The sequence below is a fragment of the Mesoplodon densirostris genome, chromosome 12 (assembly GCF_025265405.1).
Source record: "Mesoplodon densirostris isolate mMesDen1 chromosome 12, mMesDen1 primary haplotype, whole genome shotgun sequence".
Lineage (NCBI taxonomy): Eukaryota > Metazoa > Chordata > Mammalia > Artiodactyla > Ziphiidae > Mesoplodon > Mesoplodon densirostris.
Window position 1 is genome coordinate 69,716,684 of NC_082672.1, and position 26,003 is coordinate 69,742,686.

The 26,003-nt window shown below is 41.3% G+C and overlaps 2 protein-coding genes across 5 annotated transcripts in view; both read right to left on the bottom strand.

The window, feature by feature from the left end:
- The window catches only part of SLC35A1 (solute carrier family 35 member A1), a 28,179-nt gene extending 25,273 nt beyond the window's left edge, over positions 1-2,906 (bottom strand). For both annotated transcript variants that reach the window (XR_009533996.1, XM_060115203.1), the window contains exon 1: positions 2,852-2,906. Coding sequence is in view for 1 of the 2 variants with exons in the window: in XM_060115203.1 (XP_059971186.1) it covers positions 2,852-2,867 (16 nt within the window). In the remaining variant the exon portion in view is untranslated. The remainder of the gene's footprint in view (positions 1-2,851) is intronic.
- A 10,659-nt stretch (positions 2,907-13,565) lies between these two features.
- CFAP206 (cilia and flagella associated protein 206) overlaps positions 13,566-26,003 on the bottom strand; it is a 32,277-nt gene continuing 19,839 nt past the window's right edge. For all 3 annotated transcript variants that reach the window (XM_060115037.1, XM_060115038.1, XM_060115036.1), the window contains 5 exons: positions 24,861-25,059; positions 23,238-23,378; positions 20,121-20,314; positions 17,995-18,138; positions 13,566-13,985 (listed from right to left, as the gene is read on the bottom strand). In XM_060115037.1, the coding sequence (XP_059971020.1) occupies positions 13,755-13,985; positions 17,995-18,138; positions 20,121-20,314; positions 23,238-23,378; positions 24,861-25,059 (909 nt within the window). In that variant the 3' untranslated portion in view covers positions 13,566-13,754. The remainder of the gene's footprint in view (positions 13,986-17,994; positions 18,139-20,120; positions 20,315-23,237; positions 23,379-24,860; positions 25,060-26,003) is intronic.

The window sequence follows — 26,003 nt, forward strand, 5'->3', positions numbered from 1 at the left end:
AAGTACACTTTTGTTCACCGCTATGGGAGCCTAACCACAATGCAAAGGTGACTTGCACAGGAAAAAAAAATAGGAGTTTCAAATAAATTATATCGTAAGGTAGAAGCTCACTAGGAAACAGATTATTCAATATAAATACTTTTCCCTGGGTGAATTAAAGAATTATTTGTAAATTTCAGGCAGATTTTTAAAATTACATTAGGTCTTAACTAAAAATAATATGGTAGAATAGAAGAAATAGAGCTTCTCTGCCTAAACTTTCTTTCCAATAGATCCGAGGACCCAAAAAGCAATGTTAATGTAAAAGGGATTGAAGGAGATTACTATAATACTTTGCTTGCTCTAAAACTTTCCTAAACAGGAGAAAATGTAAAACTTAAAAAATAAACAGCAGTACAGGAGAAAGCATTTCCCATCTTCTTGATCAGGGGTGAGCAACCTACATTTCCTCTCATTTTTATATGACCTGCAAGTTGAGAATAGTTTTACATTTTTAAACGGTTGGAAAAAAGTTTTTCGTTAATCTTTTGGGATGCATGAAAATTATATGTCATTCAGATTCAGTGTCCATAAAAAAAGTTTTACTGGAACACAGCGATGCTCATTTGTTTCTGAACTATCTATGGCTACTTTTTTTGCCCGGCAACAGCAGGGTGAGTAGTTATGACTGAGACCATCAGCTGTTAACAGAAAAAGTTTACCAGCCCATGTCCTAGATTATCAATACTTTCATAAATAAGAGTTGTTAGGATTGCCAAACTAAAAACTACTTTATTTTAGCGTATATAGGTTCCTGATTCCAAAACAACATAGTGAATGTTTAACACTTTGAAAGTACACCTCTTAGCATCATGATTAATGGGAATATAGATGATATTCTTGAAAATAACTACTGATGGAAATAGAAGAGTAAGCAAATAAGTTTAGATATTTGTATAACATATAGGGCTTTGGTATAGAATACCACTTTTAAAACATATAATAAACTTTTTAAAAATACTTAATGCTTTTTTAAGCATTATTTTCTCTAATTTCAGCTTACCATTAGATCAAAATATCTGCTTCACTCCAGTCATTAATTCTCCAATATGAAAGTTCAATTATTAGCAATTTCAGGTTTTTTTCAGGGTAATATCAAAAGTCGGTACAGGGACTTCCCATGTGGGCCAGTGGTTAAGACTTCACGTTTCCACTGCAGGGGGCGTGAGTTCCACCCCGCATGCCCAGAGGCTCCGCCACGAGGAAAAAAAAAAAGTCCACAACTCAACTGCATTGTTGAGTGGGCACACTGGCACATCAGCACTGTTTTCTCCTTCTCACAAAGTTCCCATTAGCTCCCACGCAGTATCTGTTTTTGTGTGGAAAATGCCCCCCAAACGAAATTTACAGCGTGGACTTAAATCTTTTGCTCAGTTATATTTTACTATATTTTAGAGGAGACATTATTTGTAACACCTGAGAACTTGGAAATTCAGTAAGTCCCAGATAAATAAATCCTTTGTGAATATAAGGAAGCTCAGGAAACTGCAGTTTTGTATTACACATTTCTAGTGGGCGTATAAGATTTATAACATGACCCAGGCACAGCAAATCTGTATTGGCAATAAGCCTAAATCTGTAAATTGTGGCAACTATTTCAGATAATGATTCGACTTATGTAACTCTGAACTCGCCTTCACCATTAATCTCGCTATTCCTATTTTATGTCAGTTATCAAAACAATTCTACTTTTTTCCCTTTACTTCCTGTGTTGCTACGAAAAGACTCGAGGTTGGGCTTATTTGAGAAGCAAATAAGAGAAGCATATGCAACTACAGACAGTACCCCCTGTGCAGGGCCTGAATGATAAACCAGGAGATATTTTCAACCAGGAAAATAATTTGGCACCCATGCAAAAAGCTGTTCTTTAAATATTTGCTCAACGTTTATTCAGAGGTAAAGCCAAGAGCTCTACGAAAGAAGGGTGGAGAAAGAATCCGGGTGTTGCCCAACCTCTCCTAGCTACTGCTCTACCATTCAGAAATTCAGCTCTGGTCCTTACTTACTTACCGGACTCAGCAAAGCAGAAGTGCTGCGGAGTTAATCAGACTCACCTTCACGAAATGGCAATTAGTCATCAAACAGAATTACTCTAATGTGCTATCCCTGGGGAAGGGGGCGGGGGAGTGGATCTCGCCCCACCCCTCCGGCAAAATATCAAAGTATTCCTTCTAACTACATACAACCTTCTCCTTGGAAGTAACTCTGTTAACGACTGCTTTCTCCACCTCGTTACGGCTGCAATGCTATTTTAATGCCCCAATGATGTTTTTAGTGGCTGTTACGTGGGCCAGCCGCTGCTTAGGCTCTGCACCCGGAGCATGCCCTTATGCCTCTGAGCATCCTAGGGCAGGAGGCGCAGCGGAGACCGCAGCCGCGGTGACCCCGGCCGGGACAGAGACCGGTCCTGCCTCCCGCTGGGGGATGCGTCTCCAGCCCCGCACCTGCGCCCCGGCCCCTCTCCGGGTCCGCCGCAGCCCGGGCCTGTCTGAATTCGGTTCCCACCCACTGCCAACTCGTCGAGGCAGGCGCAGTTTCGGGCTGCCGAACTGTCCAGCGCGTAGTACGCCGCGGGGAAGGCAGCCGCAGTGGGAGGCTGACTGCCCCGAGCGGCGGCGGCGCGCGCTCAAGCCCGGGAGCGGCTCAACACAAACTCCTGCTGCCCGACGCCCCGGCCTGGCCCCTGGGCCCCAGAGTCCCGCGGGCGCGGAGGATGGCCGGCCGCCGACAGGTGCAGACCAGCGCTGACGCTCGCTCGCCACCGCCCCCCGCGGGGTCCCCAGTCCCCAGTCCCAGGAGTCCCCGGCCTCACCTCTCACGGGAGCCATGATTCCCCGACAGCACCGCGCGGAACTGACGCGCGCCCCCTTCGCGCGCGCTGCGCAAGACACCGGGGACCGCCTCCTGGGGTCATAGAGACGAAAGCCGCTCGGCCTAGAGCGCCTCGCCGGCCGACAAGCCACGGATTCCCGCCCAGCTAAGCACAAAGATTAGGCTAATAAATCGGAAGGCTGCGGAAAACGGGAGGATCCGGATGGAGGAGAGGCCTGTCCCGCCCAGTCTATGTGGACGAGTGCGTAAAACTCGGTTCCAAGGCGCTCTCTCTTGTAAACTACAACTCCCGGCCGGCTAAGGAAGCCGGAGTCAAGGGAGCGGAGCGTTGCCTTCTGGGAGCTGTAGTCCTCACCAGGTGACTGGGCGGCAACTAGGAATTGGGCTTAGATTTAGGGATTCGTGCCTGGCAAAGCTGTTGTAGCAAGAACTCCATGAACTCGTAAAGTAACAGAAACTTCTTTCGACAGCGTTGGCAACTTCTGTAACTTCCTTTAACTTCCTCCTTCATTAATCTCCTTTGTTACCTCTTATTTAAACTTACAGTAAGTCCCCTATATACCAACCTTCAAGTGGCGAACTTTCTAAGATGCGAACGTGCATTCCATCAACGTCAGGCGTAAGTGAAATTGCAGCTTGCCCTCCATCGCCTATTGCTGACGATCCTTCAGCTCTGCCCTCTCCCTCCTCCAGTCAGTAACTCTTCTTGCCTGTTCACTCGATGCCAGCCCCTGTATGCCAGCTGTTGTGCTGTACTACTGTACTTTTCAAGATACTGTACTATAAGGTTTCAAATGTTTTCGTTTTTGTTTGTTTTTTATGTATTATTTGTGTGAAAGTATTATAAACCTATTACAGCACTCTATAGCCGATTGTTACTTGGGTACCTGGGCTAACTTTGTTGGACTTACGAACAAATTGGACTTACAAACATGTTCTCAGAATAGACCTCGTTTGTATGTAGGGGACTTACTGTATAGTTTATATTACATATTGTTCATAAGTCTTGTGCCTGTGTCCTCATCGTCAGCATTATCACTGATTATATTTACCTAGCCAGACATGCTAACTGCACGATCTTCGCACAACGAAAGGGCTTCGAAAACATTAGACATATCAACAGGCATTTACTTCAACTGCTATGATCTCCACGTTCACTGAAGCATATTAATTAGCATAAGGGAAGTTAGAAATAATTCACTGGCAAAATGAATGGTCTTCAAGATATGTGGATTGATTAAAAATACTATGTAAGTACCTCAGTTCTTACAGGAACGTGAGTACAAGATTCTGAGACGCCCAGCAGCCTACACCTTCTGTGGCATAATCTTTCTCCAAAATGATTTTTTAAAGGTTTGGGTGATCAATGTTATATACCATTGTCTTATCATTATATATATATATAGAGAGAGAGAGAGAGAGTCTATTAACATTATTGGAATATTTTGCATTCCTTATTAGCATCACATTAATATCAGAAGGGGCTCACAGAAGGAGATCACAGTTTATATAGTCAGACATTTGATTAATCTCACTGTGGAACAGTGTTGGATCTTCCCTCTGCCTGGTGTATGTGTGCTCACTGGTGCTGATCAACTCTTCCTGTAATTGGTACAGTTCAACCTTATGGAATTATTCAGTTCCATGCTGTGTATTTCTTATACATACACTTAAACAAAAATTCATATGTGTACTTGAAATTAATTGTGAAAATTAAAAATATTCTATCAGACATTTCTTCTTTTGTTTTATACCTACTGCTCTGTACAGTTTATCTCTTCCCATTTTGGAGTATCATTAGAGTCTCAACTTCCTTCAATTAACTCTAATTATTCTCCTCTGGACACTCAAATCGTCCCAGTATGGTCCCTGTAAGCCTACTCCTTTAAATCTGCACAAGCTTTTTGAAGCATTTTTGATTTCCAGGTTCCAGGTTCCAGGCCAATCTTCATTCTTCCCTGTCCTAGGCCATGGAATCAACTACACTTCAAGAAACTATGGTTCCTTCTGGGGGAGAACAGTATTACACACACACACACACACACACACACTGATCATAATTAGGGTGGTGGGTAAAATGATTTTGGGCCAGTTTTGTGGCATTTCTCGTTCACATACATATCATGCTGCTGAATCCCAGCTTTCCTGTAAATTTTCATTGCCTGTGAAGACTTTCTACTCCATTGCCATAAGCCTTGACTAGATTTTGATGCCCTTTGTCCTAACGTGATCAGCCCAAAACCACCAGGGACAAACCTATAGTCAGACAGAGTCAGGATTATTGGCTCATTCCAGCGAGAGAGACTGCACACCAGAATAACTGTGGGAGGTCTCAGGAAACAAAGGAAAAGACAGAGTTATAGAATGTGGGGGAAGAATGGAGTTAGGTAAAATTTAAAAAGAAGTGATATTTTGCAACAAAAAGAATAAAATACCTAGGAATAAACCTACCTAAGGAGACAAAAGACCTGTATGCAGAAAACTATAAGACACTGATGAAAGAAATTAAAGATGATACAAATAGATGAAGAGATACACCATGTTCTTGGATTGGAAGAATCAACATTGTGAAAATGATTATACTACTCAAAGCAATCTACAGATTCAATGTAATCCCTATCAAACTACCAATGGCATTTTTCACAGAACTAGAACAAAAAATTTCACAATTTGTATGGAAACACAAAAGACCCCGAATAGCCAAAGCAATCTTGAGGAAGAAAATTGGAGCTGGAGGAATCAGGCTCCCTGACTTCAGACTATACTACAAAGCTACAGTAATCAAGACAGTATGGTACTGGCACAAAAACAGAAATATCGATCAATGGAACAGGATAGCCCAGAGATAAACCCACACACATATGGTCACCTTATTATTTTTTTTTTTTTTGCGGTATGCGGGCCTCTCACTGTTGTGGCCTCCCCCGTTGCGGAGCACAGGCTCCGGACGCGCAGGCTCCGGACGCGCAGGCTCAGCGGCCATGGCTCACGGGCCCAGCCGCTCCGCGGCATATGGGATCCTCCCAGACTGGGGCACGAACCCGTATCCCCTGCATCGGCAGGCGGACTCTCAACCACTTGCGCCACCAGGGAGGCCCGGTCACCTTATTTTTGATAAAGGAGGCAAGAATATACAATGGAGAAAAGACAGCCTCTTCAATAAGTGGTGCTGGGAAAACTGGACAGCTACATGTAAAAGAATGAAATTAGAACACTCCCTAACACCATACACAAAAATAAGCTCAAAATGGATTAAAGACCTAAATGTAAGGCCAGACACTATAAAACTCTTAGAGGAAAACATAGGCAGAACACTCTATGACATAAATCACAGTAAGATCCTTTTTTGACCACCTCCTAGAGAAATGGAAATAAAAGCAAAAATGAACAAATGGGACCTAATGAAACTTCAAAGCTTTTGCACAGCAAAGGAAACCATAAACAAGCCAAAAAGACAACCCTCAGAATGGGAGAAAATATTTGCAAATGAAGCAACTGACAAAAGATTAATCCCAAAATTTACAAGCAGCTCGTGCAGCTCAATATCAAAAAAACAACCCAATCCAAAAATGGACAGAAGACCTAAACAGACATTTCTCAAAAGAAGATATACAGATTGCCAACAAACTCATGAAAGGATGCCCAACATCACTAATCATTAGAGAAATGCAAATCAAAACGACATTGAAGGGCTTCCCTGGTGGCGCAGTGGTTGAGAGTCCACCTGCTGATACAGGGGACACGGGTTCGTGCCCCGGTCCGGGAGGATCCCACATGCCACGAAGCGGCTGGGCCCGTGAGTCATGGCCACTGAGCCTGCGCGTCCGGAGCCTGTGCTCCACAACGGGAGAGGCCACAGGAGTGAGAGGCCCGCGTACTGCAAAAAAAAAAAAAAAAAAAAACTACATTGAGGTATCACCTCACACCAGTCAGAATGGCCATCATCAAAAAGTCTAGAAACAATAAATGCTGGAGAGGGTGTGGAGAAAAGGGAACACTCTTGCACTGTTGGTGGGAATGTAAATTGATACAGCCACTATGGAGAACAGTATGGAGGTTCCTTAAAAAAACTAAAAATAGAACTACCATACGACCCAGCAATCCCACTACTGGGCATATACACTGAGAAAACCATAATTCAAAAAGTCATGTACCACAATGCTCATTGCAGCTCTATTTACAATAGCCCGGACATGGAACCAACCTAAGTGTCCATCGAGGGATGAATGGATAAAGAAGGTGTGGCACATATATACAATGGAATATACTCAGCCATAAAAAGAAACAAAATTGAGTTATTTGTAGTGAGGTGGATGGACCTAGAGTCTGTCATACAGAGTGAAGTAAGTCAGAAAGAGAAAAACAAATACCATATGCTAACACATATATATGGAATCTTAAAAAAAAATGGTTCTGAAGAACCTAGGGGCAGGACAGGAATAAAGACACAGACGTAGAGAATGGACTTGAGGACACGGGGAGGGGGAAGGGTAAGGTGGGACGAAGCGAGAGAGTGGCATTGACAAATATACACTATGAAATGTAAAATACATAGCTAGTGGGAAGCAGCCGCATAGCACAGGGAGATCAGCTCGGTGCTTTGTGTCCACTTAGAGGGGTGGGATAGGGAGGGTGGGAGGGAGACGCAAGAGGGAGGAGATATGGGAATATATGTATATGTATAACTGATTCACTTTGTTATACAGCAGAAACTAACACAACACTGTAAAGCAATTATACTCCAATAAAGATGTTTAAAAAAATAATAAATAAATAAAAAGAAGCAATATTTTGATAGCTTCAAAGCAGGGCTGTGTGTGAAAAACTCAACATCAGATCTGGACTGCAGAATAGTCTCAGGATCCTGTTTCTTGGAAACTCTGAAGTTACTCTAGATGTGGACTGCTGTATTCAGGAGCCCCTTAAATGAAGGCTTTGCACCTAGGTTGGAAACTGAGGCTGCTTCTTCGTGTCAAAGTGACTTAAATCCTTCAAGCAAGGAAGGAGTGTTTCATTCTTACTGATACAATTTCAACAACAAGGTTCCTAGTAGCGTACGATTTTAGAGAACAAAATTTTTCAGTGAATTAGAAAGCAGACACTCAGAAAAGGGGGTTGTTATTATACTTTACAACTGTAGCATATCCTTGAGAGGTATGTTATTTCCTGTTAACTCTGCAGCTGGGATTTCTGTGTTCATTATCCCAACCCAATGAATGGCCAAGCAGGTATTTATATTCTTAGTTGAAGCTAATTTTTACTTTCTCATTTCTAATTATCCCAAGTCTTCGAGGGCAAATGTCAGTTGAATGTGTTTCTTTTATGTATGCCTAGTTTTCTATACAAACCTTGGTTAGGGCAAGGAGCAGCCATCTCCAACCTGTGAGCCATAAGCTCATTTGCCTGGTGATGGAATAACCTTACAGCAGCTGTTGCTATTTCCATTTGAGACCCCAGTGATATTCCTGATTGCCACTATCAAACTGCAGCATTTGTCTTGATACCCTGCTCACTTCTATCCCTGCTCTGGTATCAGAGCTACCCTAGTCTCAGTGAACTGTGCAAAAGGAAGCCCACTGTGTCTCCATTAGTAACAAAGCATATAAAAGTGTGAACTTCATTCATTAAACAAGAAGACTGTGCAGGAAGCAAATACCAAAAGGCTTAAGGAGGCTGTAGTTCAACTGTGGTCGCTGTATAATAGATTACTAAAAGTGGTAAGGTTTAAAGTATAGTAAACCATTAGCCATAAAGAACTGTGTAGACAAATCTCAAACTGTAGACAGAATGAGATTAAGCATATTATTCTCATCCTGCTATTAAGAAAACATCCAGGGCCTCCCTGGTGGCGCAGTGGTTGAGAGTCCGCCTGCCGAGGCAGGGGATACGGGTTTGTGCCCCGGTCCGGGAGGATCCCATATGCCGCGGAGCGGCTGGGCCCGTGAGCCATGGCTGCTGAGCCTGCGTGTCTGGAGCCTGTGCTCCGCAACGGGAGAAGGCCACAACAGTGAGAGGCCCGCATACCGCAAAAAAAAAAAAAAAAGAAAACATCCAAAACCAATTTGCTAGGTTATTATTTTAAAACAACTCTTTCCTATGGTATAAAATTACTAAAGATAAGCCAGAAGAATTGTTGCATTTTAGAATTGAGAAAATTTGTTTAAAAATACAAAGAGACAACGTACAATTCAGTGTCTGAACTAAAAGAGTTAAATATGAGTAAAAATCATCAGTATCTAAACATTTCTCATTTGAGCTTAACTCTCCCTTGCCTCTGCTTCCATTTTTAGTTCCCATAATCCCGTTTCTCTTTTCCTGCCAGTCACTGGTAAGTACTCTGTACTTAGTTCTACAATTTTCTGCTTCGCTGGCTGCAATCTTATTTCTACTCAAGCCAACTCTATTAAAACAGCTTAGCAGCTGCCAACTCCATTCCTCATTCTCTTGTGTTTGTTCATCAGACATTTACTCAAAGTCCTAATGTGTCTAGCATTAGTCTAGGCGCTAAGAGCTAGAAAACGGAAATCGGGGAAAATGAGGTGGGAGTGCAGCAGAAATGAAACACTGGGGCTTCTCTCCTGGCTAACAATGACAAGCACTTACCAGGCAAATGCTTTACACGTGTTAACTAACTCATTTAATCCTCTCAACAACCCAGCAAGTTGGGAAATGTTATTACCCCAGTTTTTATGATGAAGAAACTGCAGCAGAGAGAGATTAAATAACACAGCTAATAAGTAGTAGACCTAGACTTTACTTCCATGATCACAGAGATTTCTTTACATCTTTTTCTACTCTTCTGACTGTTCCTCTGTCTCATCTCTTCCTCCTCATTGCATCCCCATTCGTTGGGGATGATCCCCCAAATTATCTTTCTCCAGATCAAATTCCAGTCACCTCTGCTTTACTATCTTTGTCATTTCTTAAACTCAAAATTTCCAGTACTGAACACATTATCTTTTTTTTTTTTTTTTGCGGTACGCGGGCCTCTCACTGTTGTGGCCTCTCCCATTGCGGAGCACAGGCTCCGGACGCGCAGGCTCAGCGGCCATGGCTCACGGGCCCAGCTGCCCCGTGGCATGTGGGATCTTCCCGGACCGGGGCACGAACCCGTGTCCCCTGCACTGGCAGGCAGACTCTCAACCACTGCGCCACCAGGGAAGCCCCACATTATCTTTTTTGACCAACCAGTTCCTCTTCTCAATTATCCTTTGTTTCCTAGAAACCCTAGGGTAGAGACTTTGATTTTCCCTTCCCTTCCCTGGAATGCTAGATTCCCTTCATTAAATCTCACATTTGCGCCTTCATGTCTTCCATTACCGCAATGCCCTAACTCTTGTAACAGCTTCCTCACCATCTCCCCAATTCCAGTATCTCTCTCCCACAATGGGTCTTCTGTTCAAGAATCTGCCAGAGTTTTCTAATATCCTACTACAGGAAGGCAACACATTCCTCTGCCTGGCTTTCAGAGTCCTCCAAAATCTACACCAACCCTGCTTATCCAACTTTATTTCCCACCACCTTCCCCATAGATGATCTTCCTTTTCCTCTCAGTTTTTCTCCCTCTTTTCCAAAAACTACCTTGCGACTGAACTACCACCTTGACTATTAGAATAATCACTCAACCATTACTCTGCTTCCAGTTTGTCCTTTCTTTCATTCCTTTTCTTTTAAAATTCATTCATCCAACAAGGTACTATAACAATACCAGGGATAAAAGAATGAGTAAAACTCAGTTCAAATCTCAAGAAATGCACAGTCTAACAGGGAGAATACAGATGGACACATATAGACCTTTTTACTTCAAGTGTTATAATAAGAATATGAATAAAATCCAGTGAAAACCCAAAGGAAGAGCAATTAATTCTGTCAAAGGTGACGGCGAAAACCTTCACTGAAAAAGTAAAATCTGATCAACAGATTTCATGGGGACAAACAGATTTCCTGAGGGTGTCTGTGGAGTACATTCCAGGGGACAGAGTGACAAGCAAGCACGGAGAGGGATGGTGTCAAAGACCGTAACATACTCAAAGAGCTTGGGCTCCATGTGCCTGTATGTGTAGTGTGTGCAGAGAAACGAGGGGGCAGAAAATGAAACTGGAAGATACAGGATATATATGAAAAGTCTTATATAATACGGCAAGGGGTTTGTATCCCCCAGACAATGGAAAAGTGTCTTTTCAAACAAGGGAAGTGAAGGTTATAGGGGAGGAAGCCAGGTGACCTGATCAAAGTTGTGTGTTAGAAAAATTACGCCGATAAATCAGGCAATAGGACTAAGTCCTAAACTACGGCCATAGCAGTGAGAATAGGAAGACACAGTTCCCAAAGGCAGATGAAGCCAAATCAACAGGGCTTGGTGACTAGTTAAATGCGGGGGCTGTGTGAGAAAGACAATCCAGAAGTTTTTAATTTATGCTACTGAGTAGGTAGTGATGCCTTTGACCACAGAAGGAAATACAGAGAGAGAAACAAGTTCGGTAGAGGAAATGAGTTCGGGCTGTGACCTGCTGGAATGGGGGTAACCAACTGACACTGGGCCCAACATATGGTTGGAAATCTTTAGAGGGTGATGGGGCCTGGGTAGACAGTGGAGGTCTTGGGAGGAGACGAGTTTGCCGTCTGATCTATAGCTCCCTGTATTCTCATCCTGTTGTACTTACCAGAGGACTTTCTGATATTTAGCTTTTCAAATAGTATTTGGTATTTTTAAGCACTTGGCAATTCTACTTTCAGCCCTAACTTGGTAACCCCAACTTGTGGCTTATCAGCCATCCTTTTCTGTGTTTAGGAATCTTGCAGAATCAAAGGAGGGTTGATTAGAACAGGTAAAATCAAATTCCTGAATTTGCAAAGTTTAGTATTAGCTGTAACCACCCTCTTCAGGCACAGAGCCCTCCCCACCCCACGTCCACTCCACCCCCACCCCCAGGCCTTGCCTCAACAGTCAGCCAGCCCATCTTTAACTTCATTTTTAAACTACAGGTATGATAAACAACAAGGTCCTACTGTAGAGCACAGGGAACAATATTCAATATCCTGTGATAAACCATAATGGAAAAGAATATAAAAAAGGATGTAGATATATGGATAACTGAACCACTTTGCTATACAGCAGAAATTAACACATTGTAAATCAACTGTACTCCAATAAAAAAATTAAACTACAGGTATGAAAATCATGACAACTTAGAAGTAGATCTGTTTGAAGTTTACCTTTATAGTATCTGAGAAAAATGGATTTTGAAGCATATCATATTATAAGTAACATTTAACCTACATAGAAAATAAATTATACAAACACCTTAGTAAGAGTCACCTAAGCCAAAAATATGTGCTAAATATAAATGACACCCCCTGCCCCCAGGCTGCCAAGGCAAGTTTTAACAGGCCCTCCACTTGAGAGACTTCATTATCCATGCTTAGGTATTGGGAGTGTGTAAGGCAGCAACAAAACAACATTTCTAAAATTTGGCTATCAGTAATTGACAGGGGCCCTAAACACAACCTATGGAGTCAGGCAAATAGGTCAAAGGAGTGAAGTAGGAGACCCGTAAGGCAAAAAGAATTAAAACCAGAAGTACCTGCCCTAAGAAAGGGCAAAGCTACTAGTTACAGGAATGCTGGCCGAGTGCTGCTAGATATTCCGATCTTTTCAAGGGGCCAGAATCCAGATTCCATGTAAAAATTTCCAGATTTTAAAACACATCATGTGGGACTTCCCTGGTGGTCTAGTGGGTAAGACTCCGCACTCCCAATGCAGGGGGCCCAGGTTGGATCCCTGGTCAGAGAACTAGATTCTGCATGCATGCCGCAACTAAGAGTTCACATGCCCCCCACATGCTGCAACTAAGAAGTCCGCATGCTGCAACTAAAGATCCCGCATGCCACAATGAAGATCCTGCATACCTCAACTAAGACCCAGTGCAGCCAAAATAAATTTTAAAAAATACATAATAGGGGCTTCCCTGGTGGCGCAGTGATTGAGAATCTGCCTGCTAACGCAGGGGACACGGGTTCGAGCCCCGGTTTGGGAGGATCCCACATGCTGTGGAGCAACTAGGCCCGTGAGCCACAACTACTGAGCCTGCGCGTCTGGAGCCTGTGCTCCGCAACAGGAGAGGCTGCTGTAGTGAGAGGCCCGTGCACCGTGATGAAGAGTGGCCCCCACGTGCCACAACTAGAGAGGGCCCTCGCACAGAAACTAAGACCCAACACAGCCATAAATAAATTAATTAATTAATAAACTCCTACCCCCAACATCTTTTTAAAAAATACATAATAAAAATAAATATTTTTAAATAAAATTAAAAAAAATAAAAACATCATGTGGATCTTTGTTCTAAATGTTCCAAATTAGTGAGGTCTTATTACATATCAATTTAATCCATGTTACATTTAATAGCTAATGAAGCTGAAAATATTGATTATGGTTTAAATTTTTAATGTTCAACATTAAATATGATTTTTGAAATAAACTTCTATCCCAGGTACAATAATCTTATATCAATACATAAAAAGTTATCTACATAAATTTCTATCCCATGCATAACAATCTTATATATATTAATATCTAATCATCTTATATTAACATCTAATAATTTCAGTCTTAATGCTGCCAAACTTTTTCTTACAAGTCAAAGAGGAATGGACAGTTTTACTTTGCAATTTTAATAGAATGAAAAATGTATTACAGAAAACAGTTTTTCATTTGTTGTAGCAGTTTGACAGTGCATATGGGTGAGAACCCAGAAACATTCATACCACCAATGAACGTGCCAGCCCCACAAAATTAGCTAATTTTCATGGATGCAAAAATACTTTTAAATATTTGCCATTTGTTCACAATTTAGTGGTATCTACGTTAAAAGTGTGGTCTCTAACTAGGTTTCATCAATGGCTCTAGTTAAGTTCACCTTGACTTCACAGGTGGTCTTGGTATGGCCCCCGCGGAAACCAGCTATGTAAATCTGGGGCCGGGGTACTTGGCTGCTGCCTTCCCTCATTGACTGTGTGCTAGCATCCTTTGAAGGGTACACCTGGGAACAATTGTCTCTTCTCATGTGACTAAGATCAGTCTGTACCGAGTGAGTAACTTTCCGACGCAAATTGGCCTAAGTAGAAAGAGAATACACAGGAATGAACATTTCTCTAAAGAACAAATAAAATACTTTCAGGTACCAGTTAGTATACACCTTTTTTTTTCTCTCAATGCAGAAAGAAATTAGTCTTTCAACATAACATGTTTCTGCAAAACATTAAAACACTGGAAAATTTAGAACATAATAGAAAATAAATACCCTTTGCTGAGAAGTAGGAAAATAGATTAAATAATGAAAATGGACCCAAAGAGAGAACATACATATTCAAACTTACAGTGAGCTCAATTCTTTGTTAATATAATAATATAATAATTCATTCATTATTATACTTTTGTGTGTGTGTGTGTGGTATGCGGGCCTCTCACTGTTGTGGGCTCTCCCGTTGCGGAGCACAGGCTGTGGACGCACAGGCCCAGCGGCCATGGCTCACGGGCCCAGCCACTCCGCGGCATGTGGGATCTTCCCGGACCAGGGCACGAACCCGCGTCCCCTGCATCGGCAGGCGGACTCAACCACTGCGCCACCAGGGAAGCCCCATTATTATACTTTGAGAGTCATACAACTTGGATTTTTCCACCATTCTTGGCTTATTTTTTTAAAAGGCAAAAATTTAAGATTTCCATTGTCTTACCTAAATGGGCTTCACCCCAAACTTTTAATATAAAAAGCTCTGATGTTTCCAGATAATACTTTACATTTTTCTACATTATGCTTACTCCTTTTATGGATTACAACTAAACATGAGGTTAAACAGATTGCTCAGGCTGGGAAGCAAGGAGGAGTTTATAAAAAAGAGAATAAGAGTTTTATTGAAGTTGTGGTAAAGTCCAAGGAAAAAACTCAGAAGGGACTACAGCATGTGAGTTAAGAAGGAGAGACCTGGAATTAGAGGAAACATTTCAGCGTTTGAAGCACTGCAGGTGACTGAGAACCAAAACTACTCCCACACACAGCTTATCGTCTACGACTTTGCTATTCCTTTGTCTTCACTAGCATAATTTTACTATTCCAAGAGACTCTTGCCAAAGCAAATAACTTGGTTGTTCATTACAGAACATCCTGAAAGATGCATGACTCTTCAGTGGTAAGCATTAACACACAGAAGAAGCCCTAAGACTCTGCATCCCTTGCCTGAAGATTCACCTTGCTATTCCCATCAATCCTGGACTGCTTTTTCATAATCTTTACAACCCAGTTCAGGTCCCCAACACATCCCCTGACTGAGCCCAGGCATCAAAAGACCTGCCTTCAACCAAACTTCAAAGTCTCAATAAATCCTGACCTTGCTGTTCCACCTCTGAGACATTGCAAAGCTCTGCTGAAGGGGTGGTTTCCCTTACAGCTCTAAGCCATATATTCAGCTTTGTCTTATCAACAGGTCATGTTGGTAATACATGGGGAGCTGGCATTCAACATGCTGCAATTCTAGGGGATAATTCCGTCTAAGGTGGGAAGAAGAATGAAGTCGAGGAGTGAGAAGAGAGGGTCCAGTCGGTATGAGGTTCAGCCCTATTGAACACCGCATTCTCTTAACATTTCCAGGCCAGACCTAATCTGCCACCTATACCTCTCATATCCTGTCCAACCATCACTCCTCTCTTCTCCTTTGTCTATGTGTATCTCAGGACCAACTTAAAATATCACCTAAGTCAATGGAGTAGAATTTTTATTTCACTTCTGTTATGCCACTTACCAAGAGATACTAAAATATTTTTAGTGTATCAATGTCACTTGCTAGACTATTAGTTCCTGAAGAACAAGGTGGTAGGATATATATACGGTTACCCAGTATGGATCTGATGAGCTCAAGTGAGTGTAGTATTGATAGATAACAGAAAAGAATGCAGGGAATAGGAGCTTCATGAACTACAGAAGAGTAACTGGTAAGAATGCTAATGGAACAATGATCCGGAATAGGGGTCCCCAACCCCCGGGCCGAGGACCAGTACCGGTCCGCAGCCTGTTAGGACCCCGGCCACACAGCAAGAAGTGAGCGGCAGGCGAGCAAGCGAAGCTTCATCTTCCGCTCCCCATCGCCCCCATCACTCCCCGTCGCCCCCATCGCCCCCATCGCCCCCATCGCTCCCCATCGCCCCCCATCGCTCCCCATCGCCCCATCGCTCCCCATCCTCCCCATCGCCCCCATTGCTCCCCATCGCTCCCCATCGCCCCATCGCTCCCCATCCTCCCCATCGCCCCCCATCACCCCCCATCGCCCCCATCGCCCCCATCATTCCCCATCACTCCCCATCGCCCCCATCGCTCCCCATCGCACCCATCGCTCCCATCGCTCCCCATCGCCCCCCATCGCCCCCATCGCTCCCATTACCGCCTGAGCCATCCCCCACCTCCCCCGTGGAAAAACCATCTTCCACGAAACCGGTCCCTGGTGCCAAAAAAGTTGGGGACCGCTGATCTGGAAAATATTCCAGGAAGCTGAACCTTCTGCATCTTGAGAAATCAGGGGACTGAAAAGCTGCCACCATAGCGGGTGGCAAGGGAAATGATGTGGTTAGTGAAAAGAGAGACTCAATATACAAACGGACCTAGGATGGACCTCATATGATAACAGAACTCTAACCCACAACCTCTGCAGCAACCAGTCTTGGAAGCCAAACCACAACCACAACCTCGGTAGCTGTAGCAATCATCTCAGAACAGCAGAACCGCCCTATTTTTTTTTTCCTGCTGCTTCCCCTTCCATCTCTGGACCAACCAGAGAAAGCCAAATATGCTCACTAAGCCAATCACAAAAGATGCCCCCCCCCATGGCCCGCTGCTAGTTAGCCCGCCTCCAGTTTCCCCTGTCAATATCCTCCAATCAGAGGAATACCTGAAGCCTTCCCCTTTTTCACTATAAAACTTTCCCACTCCTCTCCCCAACTTTGAGTCTCTGCCAAACACAAGTGATGGTGACTGGCTCCCTTGATACAGCAAGCTTCAAATAGCCTCTGTTCTCATTTGAGTAGTCTTCCTTTATTTCCACACCTGATTTCCAATAAAGAGCTGGATAAAATATACTGAGAAAAGGCTACAGTTATAAAAAGAGTTTGTTCCTTCACACTATAAATATTTATTGTTTAAAATGACCAGATACTATCAAAAGGAAGAGTGGGGGGAATTCCACTGAGTCAGATAGGGATGAGAGTTTCAAAGAAGGCTTCAAGGGTAGGTACCTACTGTGATTAAGATGACTGCGAATCAGAAGGACAAGTGAGACGTCTGGAGAGAACAAGTTGACAATAAAAGGGGACTGTATCTGTGCTATAAGAGCAGTAACATTCTGCTCCTCAAAAAAAAGTCCAAGAAAGAGAAGGGTATGCTTTAAATGATTAGAGGAAGCTGCAGGGCTTTAAATACTAGCACCTCATAGGTTAGCACAATTAATTAAAACTATTATATAGATCAGTAGACAGACAGAGTAGAGATTGAGAAAAGGAGAGAGAAAGGTAGCAACTATCATTGTTCTAGTTACTGGCTGATATAATGTGAGAGCAGTTTCATGCTTCTGTATTTCTATATATGCTTAAAACTAGAAGATAGTGACTTCCCTGGTGGTGCAGTGGTTAAGAATCTGCCTGCCAATGCAGGGGACACAGGTTCGATCCCTGGTCCAGGAAGATTCCCACGTGCCTCAGAGCAACTAAGCCCGTGCACGACAACTACTGAGCCCGCATGCCTAGAACCCGTGCTCTGCAACAGGAGAAGCCACCACAGTGAGAAGCCCTCGCACCGTAACAAAGAGTAGCCCCCACTTGCTGCAACTAGAGAAAGCCCACGTGCAGCAACAAAGACCCAACGCAGCCAAAAATAAATAAATAAACTAATTTTTTAAAAAAACCTAGAAGATAATCTTACAATGTAAAGCTGGAAAATTATAAATTATACTAATTATTTTTATTTTAGCAAAAAAACTGTGTACAACTATTTTATATAAATAATTTAGCTTACCAACTCTATGAGTAACACCATATTAAAATTCCCCAACCTATAAATAATTTTAGAAAATATTGTTACAAACCAATTTTATAGCTTTTCTTCTTAATTCCCATTCATTCCACTCATATGATCTCACAATTGTTGGTGGCAATAAATGTGTATCCGTCTGTGTGCTACTTTCACACTTTGCAATTGGTTTTATATAATGTTTGTCAACCTCTTTCATCTAAAGAAGTGGAGTTTTGTAATTAATATTTGTAAAAAATAAACATTATTTACAGATAACTAAAATATTTAGCTAAAACTGACAAAACATTAGGAAAACAAGAACATGAAACATACTTGTAAATACCAGCAAAATAAAAAGAAGTTCATAATTAGCGAGCCAAATGTAATTACTTTCCCAGGCATTATGGATTTGTGCCTGATTTTTTGAACTTAATGTAGGAGGTGTATTTTGGAAGGAAAAAACCTAACATCACTCATCCCAAGTCAAATGTCCCTCTCCAATTTTCACAGTGGGGAGCATAAGTGAATACCTTATTGGAAATAGATAGAAGTTTAGAATAGCTATTAAATATTAGGTATACATCACATTTGTTTAAAGTATCAGAACATCTTTAGAATATATCTTAAACTCAAGCTCTGCATACATAGCAGATTATTATCTATTTTAGTGGAATATATTCATCTTTCTGCCAAAGTACCCAGAAGATCACTATTAAAATATTAAGTATTCAGTGATTCCAGGCTAAACAAGTTATGATTATGCTGGAAATGAAGTTGCTGGAGCGGGTGGCAGAGGTTTAAGAAACTCAAGTCCTAGTAAAGAGGAGGGGGAAGAGATGAACTTCTTTCCCCAAATCAAGAAACAGATGATTACTGAATGCCTACCATTTAGCATAAGATATAATTTTTGCCTTCAAAATGATCTTATGATATACTTAGTTAGGTAAAAAGATGCTGAAAAGATAATTTACAATATTATGCAAGTAAATGGCAAGAACAAATAATGAATACAGCATTGAAATATGAAGAAAGAATACTCACTTCCATAGGTATTAAAGGTCAGTGAAGGATTAAATACACAGGATTAAATACACAGAAAGGGAAAAACAAGACCAGATATGTAGAGGAAAACTGTTCTTTAATAGACAAGTATCTACATACAGCACAGCATCTACATACAGCACAGCTTCCTGGTTATCTGATTCTAGCCTTTCATTGTCTTTGTGCTATCTTAAAAGGGCAGCTGGAGCATCACATCAACAGACTGGCAGCAAGGTATCAGAACAAGAGTGCCAACAGCTGCCCACTTCTGACCACGTTGTCCTTGGCTGGTTGTCAGTCTTCCTGCCCAAGTGTTCAGACCATCCTCTGTTCCTCACTGTCACCAGCCCCATCGTCCTCTTACCAGTCACTGCTGGGATCCCTGCCAACCTGGTCAGTCGTACCCACACCCACCTGCTTCACTGTCAAAATGTTGATAAATATAACAAACACAAACCATTCATAAACCATGTATTGCAGGGTTTTAGTTTAGTGAGTTTAAAAGAGGTAAATTAAACAAGAGAGGATGACAGAAAGAGCAATTAAAATGTGAACAGTACAAACGAGAGACAAAGAGGAAGAAAACAAGGATACACAGTGGTAGAATGTGAGCCCCATGCAGGCAGGGATTGCTACCTGCTTTGTTCAACGTGCCCAGAATCATGCCTGGTGCACAGCAAGCAGCTCAGTGTCTGCTGAATGAATTAAGGAATCGGCACACACACACACACACACACACACAGAAACACACCTTCAGATCCATTTTGTGGCCTTTCAGACTACCGCAATTTAAGCCTATTAAATTATTTGACAATTCTGTGCCTAAGTTACCACCTATGTTATCTGTGCTAAGCTCCTTCCATTTTAGATAAGGAAATACTGCAGTTCCAATTATTTATCTAAATGTAGTCTTGCTCTTTCAGATTTTTCCAGTCTAATTCATCAATTTGACTCCTTGTCCTGTTTTCATTTATTCTTTGTGGATTCCCTTAGTTTCCATCTTCAGATGTGAACCCCTTTCAGATAACCTGTAAAGGCCCTCATTCTGACCCTGTCTCTTGCCTGGACTTGGGGGACCACTCTACAAAAAAAATGTAACTTTTTTTATTAACTACACTTTTAAATGCCATGAATTCTTAAAACGCCAACATTGCTTACCTGAGAATATGGAAAAAGGGTTTCAAACTGTTGATGAAGTTCTAGTAGCTGAATCAATTCTACATTTTTTTTGGCTTTTTCTCTAATTTTATCACTGTAATTTTCAGGATTTTCTGCAAATGAATATGCAGCATCTCTGGTATTGAAAGTGTAATACTTTTCTTTATATTTCAAAATTCCAATTGCTGGATTTCCTGAAAATTAAGAAGAGGAATTGAATTCGATATGAAATACTGAGACTTCCCTGGTGGCACAGTGGATAAGACTCTGTGCTCCCAATGCAGGGGGCCTGGGTTTGGTCCCTGGTTGGGGAACTAGATCCCGCATGCATGCCACAACTAAGAGTTTGCATGCCACAACTAAGGAGCCCTGGAGCCGCAACTAAGGAGCCCACCTGCCACAACTAAGACCTGGTGCAACCAAATAAATAAATAAATATATATATATGTTTTTAAAAGATATGAAATACTGATTCTATGTCTATAATACATTCATAGAACCATTCCCTATACACTCTGTTTTTAACATCACTTATGTCTTTATTAGCTAAAATGTTACAACTAGCAATTTTAAGTTATACATTTTGTTAAATTATATTTTACGTAAAATTCAAATGCAATTTATTTTATACATTTTTTATTATTTTATTTTATTTTATTTTTTGGCCACACCATGCAGCCTGCAGGATCTTAGTTCCCCAACCAGGGATCAAACCTGTGCCCCCTGCACTGGGAGCATGGAATCTTAACCACTGGACCACCAGGAAGTCCCATATTTTTAAATTTTAAATTATGATTTTATCTAAAACTATTTCACTATCCAGATATAAGTTGTTTAAAAATCTTTTATGAGAAGCCACTTAATCATCTAGCAGGTTTTTCAAATCTCCTTAAACTAAACTAACTACTAGAAGCACTGTTTTTAAAATAATTCTGTAAGAACTACAAAAATGAAACATCTGTTCCAAAATGTACATTTGCATGTTAGAAAGTATCTCCCACTATGAAAAGATACTACATAAAATATGGGTTATAAGTATCCACAGTTTGTGGGAATTATATAGGAAACGGTAATACTGTCTTATTTATTTATCCTTTCACTTATTCAACGCATATTTACTGACCCTGTTCCTGGCTCTGAGGATACAGAGCAAAGAAATCAATCAATATACCATGGCCCAGAGAGTGATCAGTGCTACAGAAAACAAGTAAGCAAAGCAGGTTAAACACATAGTAAAAGGAGGAAGGGCGGATTGATATTTTAAGTTGGGGGATCAGAGAAGGCTGAATAAGACGAGGGAGCAGGATATGTAGCTGTGGGGGAAGAGAGCTGTCCAAGTAGAGGGAATAGCAAGCGCAAAAGATTCCAGGTGAAAATGAGCTCGGAATGTTCGAGAATAGCAAGAAGGCCAGTGGGGCTCGAGCAGTGCACAAGGGAACGAGAGGTGGGCAGTAAAGTCAATGATGTCATCTGAAAAGGACCCTGCCTGGTAAGCCCCAGCATTACCCGGGGACTCAAGCCCTGTGGTCTGCGGTCCCCCGAGGAAGGAGGGACTCCCACGGGATTCCTCCGAGGCAGTGCAGGTGGCTGGTGCCCAGGAAATATTGTAGCACGTAGAAATAAAGTCTCCAGACTAGCTGATTCTGAGAGGATTCTAAACGCAAAGCCCCTCAAGCCCTTCCACTTTTTTTCTCTTTCTCCCCCTTTCTTAGAATCATAGTTGGTAGGAGCTGGAAGGGACCAAACAGACCTCCTAGTTGGTCCTTCTCCTTTTCCTGACGTGGAAGCTGAGGTCCACAAAAGACAAAAGATTTGCTGAAAGTTACTGTTTACTAATGGGACAACGGGGACTAGAACCAGGCTCTCCCGGGACTTCCCTGGTGGTCCAGCAGTTCAGACTCCGCACTCCCAATGCAGGGCGCCCGGGTTCATCCCTGGCCAGGGGACTAGATCCTGCATGTGTGCTGCAACTAAGAGTTCGCATGTGCAACTAAGAAGCCCACATGCCACAACTAAAAAAAAAAAAGATTCCGCATGCCACAACGAAGATCCCGCATGCCGCAACTAAGACCCAGCACAGCCAAAAATAAACAATAAATAAATATTAAAAAAGAAAAAGAAACCAGGATCTCCCAATCTTGGCCCATAGCTTTTCCAACCACATCATGCTACCTCTGTGTCACCGCACATCCATGTTTCTGTGTTTGTGTCTCTCATGACTCCTTTCCCTTCTTATTTGTGGAGGGAGAAAGAGAGAGAGAGAGATTTGCGGGGGGGGAGCAAAGGGAAGAAAAAAAAAGACAAGGGGAGAAAGAAATCATCTCCATTCTATTGCTTTTTACTTCTTCACGGTTCTTGATTGTTTTCTCCTGTCAGTGGCCCTCACGGGACCTCAGAATACTATTCTCTCAGTTCTCCCAAGGTAAACCTTCTATTACTCGCATAATGAAAAAATCTCTACCATAAAAAAAAATGAGTCAATATGTATGTTCTCTAGCCTGTATACACACAATCCCAATACTTCTTTGTAATAATTCTATTGCCAATTCACATGACACTTTTTGGATAATAATTTATTTCATCTCAATTTCTGATTTACTCTTTAGAGAAGTTCTAGTAATATATACATGACAGAAATTTTACTTGATAAAATATTGGCCATGTCCTTATACTGAAATCCTGATCTATGTTAATGGAATATAACCATAAAGTGACAAAGAATATTGTTTAATAAACATATCAGTCAAACTAGTGTTGCGCTTTCAAGTAATCACTTTGGAAGACGATCTATTTTAGGAATGCCACGTAACACTTCTGAAATCCTTCATTGACATATGGGTCATCCCCCTTTTATGATACTGTAGCATCCATATTTCATTATATACACATTCCATCACTTATCGCTTGTATTATAATTTCTTGTTTATGTCAGTCTATCAGGTTATGCTGCGAGCACTTCAAAGATAAATACTGCATTTAGGTCATCTTTGTAGCTCCTTTCCTAGTTCACCATTAGAGTACCTAAAATTTTACAAAGTGAGTGAGTGAGTAACAATGAGGGCACATCATTTAAAGAAAAATTGGAGAAGGAGGACAGTATTATTTCCAATGATGTACCTGGAAGAAGAAGACCATCTGTTGAAGCAAATGTGTAAGCACAAAATCCCCGATACTGAATCAGCAATTTATCAAAATTGGCTGTTGTTTCTGGGAAAAGCCATTCTAGTTTTCTGAAATCCACCAGATTTACTCTCTCTCCTAAAATGAAAGAGGAGCACAAGAAAAACCATATTCAGTGGGAAGAGTAAACCACCCAGGAAACGAGCAGAAGAGACCAGCAGCTATGTGACTAAAACAGAGATGAATTAACTTCGTTCAAGACAGTGTAGCTCTTAATAATACGCGAGGTGGCAAAATACTTTGAATATGATGCTTATATACTAGGACTGTCAGTTCTTTAAACAACTGAGAATGTTCTCTGCAGAAAGAGTCAAGGAAACATCTCAGTAACTTAGTAATTCTGGTAACAGAGGATATACTTTTCTGTTCTTCACACTTCTAAAAAGTCTTCCTAGTTTTGCCAATTTTTTTTTACGCAAATAAAAACGCGAATTTATAAAACATTGATCCCCGAGGTTCTTACTTTTGCAGTGCTACCTACACTTCTGTTTCTGGCTCTGTATCCAAACAGCAGACACTACAAGTGACCCCGTGGCTACAGCTGGAAGTAAGTACCGCTACGGGTTTTTTTTTCACATCTTTATTGGAGTATAATTGCTTTACTATGTTGTGTTTGTTTCTGCTGTACAACAAATTGAATCAGCTATATGTATACATATATCCCCATATCTCCTCCCTCTTGCGTCTCCCTCCCTCCCACCCTCCCTCTCCCACCCCTCTAGGTGGTCACAAAGCACCGAGCTGACCTCCCTGTGCTATGCGGCTGCTTCCCACTAGCTATCTATTTTACGTTTGGTAGTGTATATATGTCCATGCCACTCTCTCACTTCATCCCAGCTTCCCCCTCCCCCCCGCCCCCATGTCCTCAAGTCCATTCTCTACATCTGCGTCTTTATTCCTGCCCTGCCACTAGGGTATTTTTTGCTTTTACGAAAACAGAATGTGAAAAGGAAATTTAGAGAGTCAATGATCTAATTTCACTTTCTGGAAAAACTTTCTTTTTAGGCAACAATTCAAATCCCAGACTCTATTTTGACATTTCTCATGAATTTTGAGTTGTCTTTAATAAGACAGCAGGGACTAAAAAAGTAAAAGGAAGTTTATTGATAAAGACAGCCTTTCTATAAGGATCAATGCATCTGGGCCTAAAATAAGCTCAATTTTATCGGGATAACATTTATTGATGTATAAATTTCAACCTGAATCTGGGGTAGATATATGGCAAATAGCATTCCAAAGAAATGCAGCTTTATTTGCAACAAATATAGCAAGGATTAATACCCTTTTCTACTACAAACCGATAATAAAATCACTAAGACTACAATAGAAACTTATAAGCAACAGGAAATCATTGTTAACCAAAACACTAACAATAACACTAGGAATGGTTATTGCTGGATAGCAAACTCTTCAGTTTATATATTTTCTGTTTTCCATACTTTCTATAATGAACATTAGCAGTCTTACAATCGAGAAAGATACACCTGAAAATTTTAAAACAAAAGAGTGAGTTTATTCTCGAGGTAATTTGAAGAGGAAATAATGGATGATTTCTGTTACCAATGTGCTCTTTCACTCTGCACACATCAGTTTTCACAGTCACTCCATCAAGAAGAGCTTGCATCACTTTCTCAGGAAAGAACAGTTCATGAGTCCCCAGAAATGGCTCAAGATGAGTAGCTAAATTACTGAGGATGCTAATCAAAACAGTCTCATCCTGAAAGCTAGTCCACAGATTGGAAAGGGCAATGAAGATGGGCTGAGGAAGAGACAAAAATGTTCAAAATGTCACTGCTTAATAAACTTACAGATCACTCTACTCTTAAAAATAAGTACAAATTTTTCTTTGTAAAGAGATTAATTCTCCCATAAGACAAGTAAAAGTCTCATGAAATTAGACGATAGAATCTCAGTAGAAATTGGACGCATAAATTATGAGAAAATAAACTTGTATATCAAAGCATGTTATTTTGGTATGATTGCCAGTAAGTTAGTTTACTCAAAAAAGCCAAATACACCTGATCACCTAAGAAACATTCATGGACGCTTCACCTCAAAAGGTCTAGGGGAAAATAGCTTCTTTTTTATAAAGAAGCTAAATATGACTCATTATAATTAGATTTATCTGGCTCAGTTACAATTCAAAAGAACTTGGAAAGTGTAGGGATACATCTTGGGCCATTTCTTGTGAGCTTATAAGTTAAAGATTTTGTGTCAGTGACATAAAGTATTTTTTATTCATATTAAAGGTCACTGACTTATACAACAAATAAAAAATTAATCAGGCCCTACTTATAAGTGAAACAACTTAGCCTTTTGTTTCCAGGTTTTTAAAGTCAAATGTTGGGAATGATTACAGAAAATGATTAGAGACTCAAAATGCTCTATAAAATACTGCATGTACATCTTGTCCTTCTTTGGGGCTCCCAGATTTGCCCATAGGGTGGTACAGATAATCAGAAAGTCAGAATAAGTGCAGGCCTGGTAAACAAAGTGATTTTATCTGTCTTTTCGGAAAGGTCACAAGTTACATCACCTCTGTGCTAAAGGCAATTTTTTAACCAGCTACTGTAAAAACGTTTTCAACACTGCACTATGGATTATTTCTGTTGCCACAGATAATACTGATATTATGGTTATTATAATATATATCTGCACTTTGTTGAGTAGCAATGGCCTACCAAGGGAATCCTCTCATCCAAC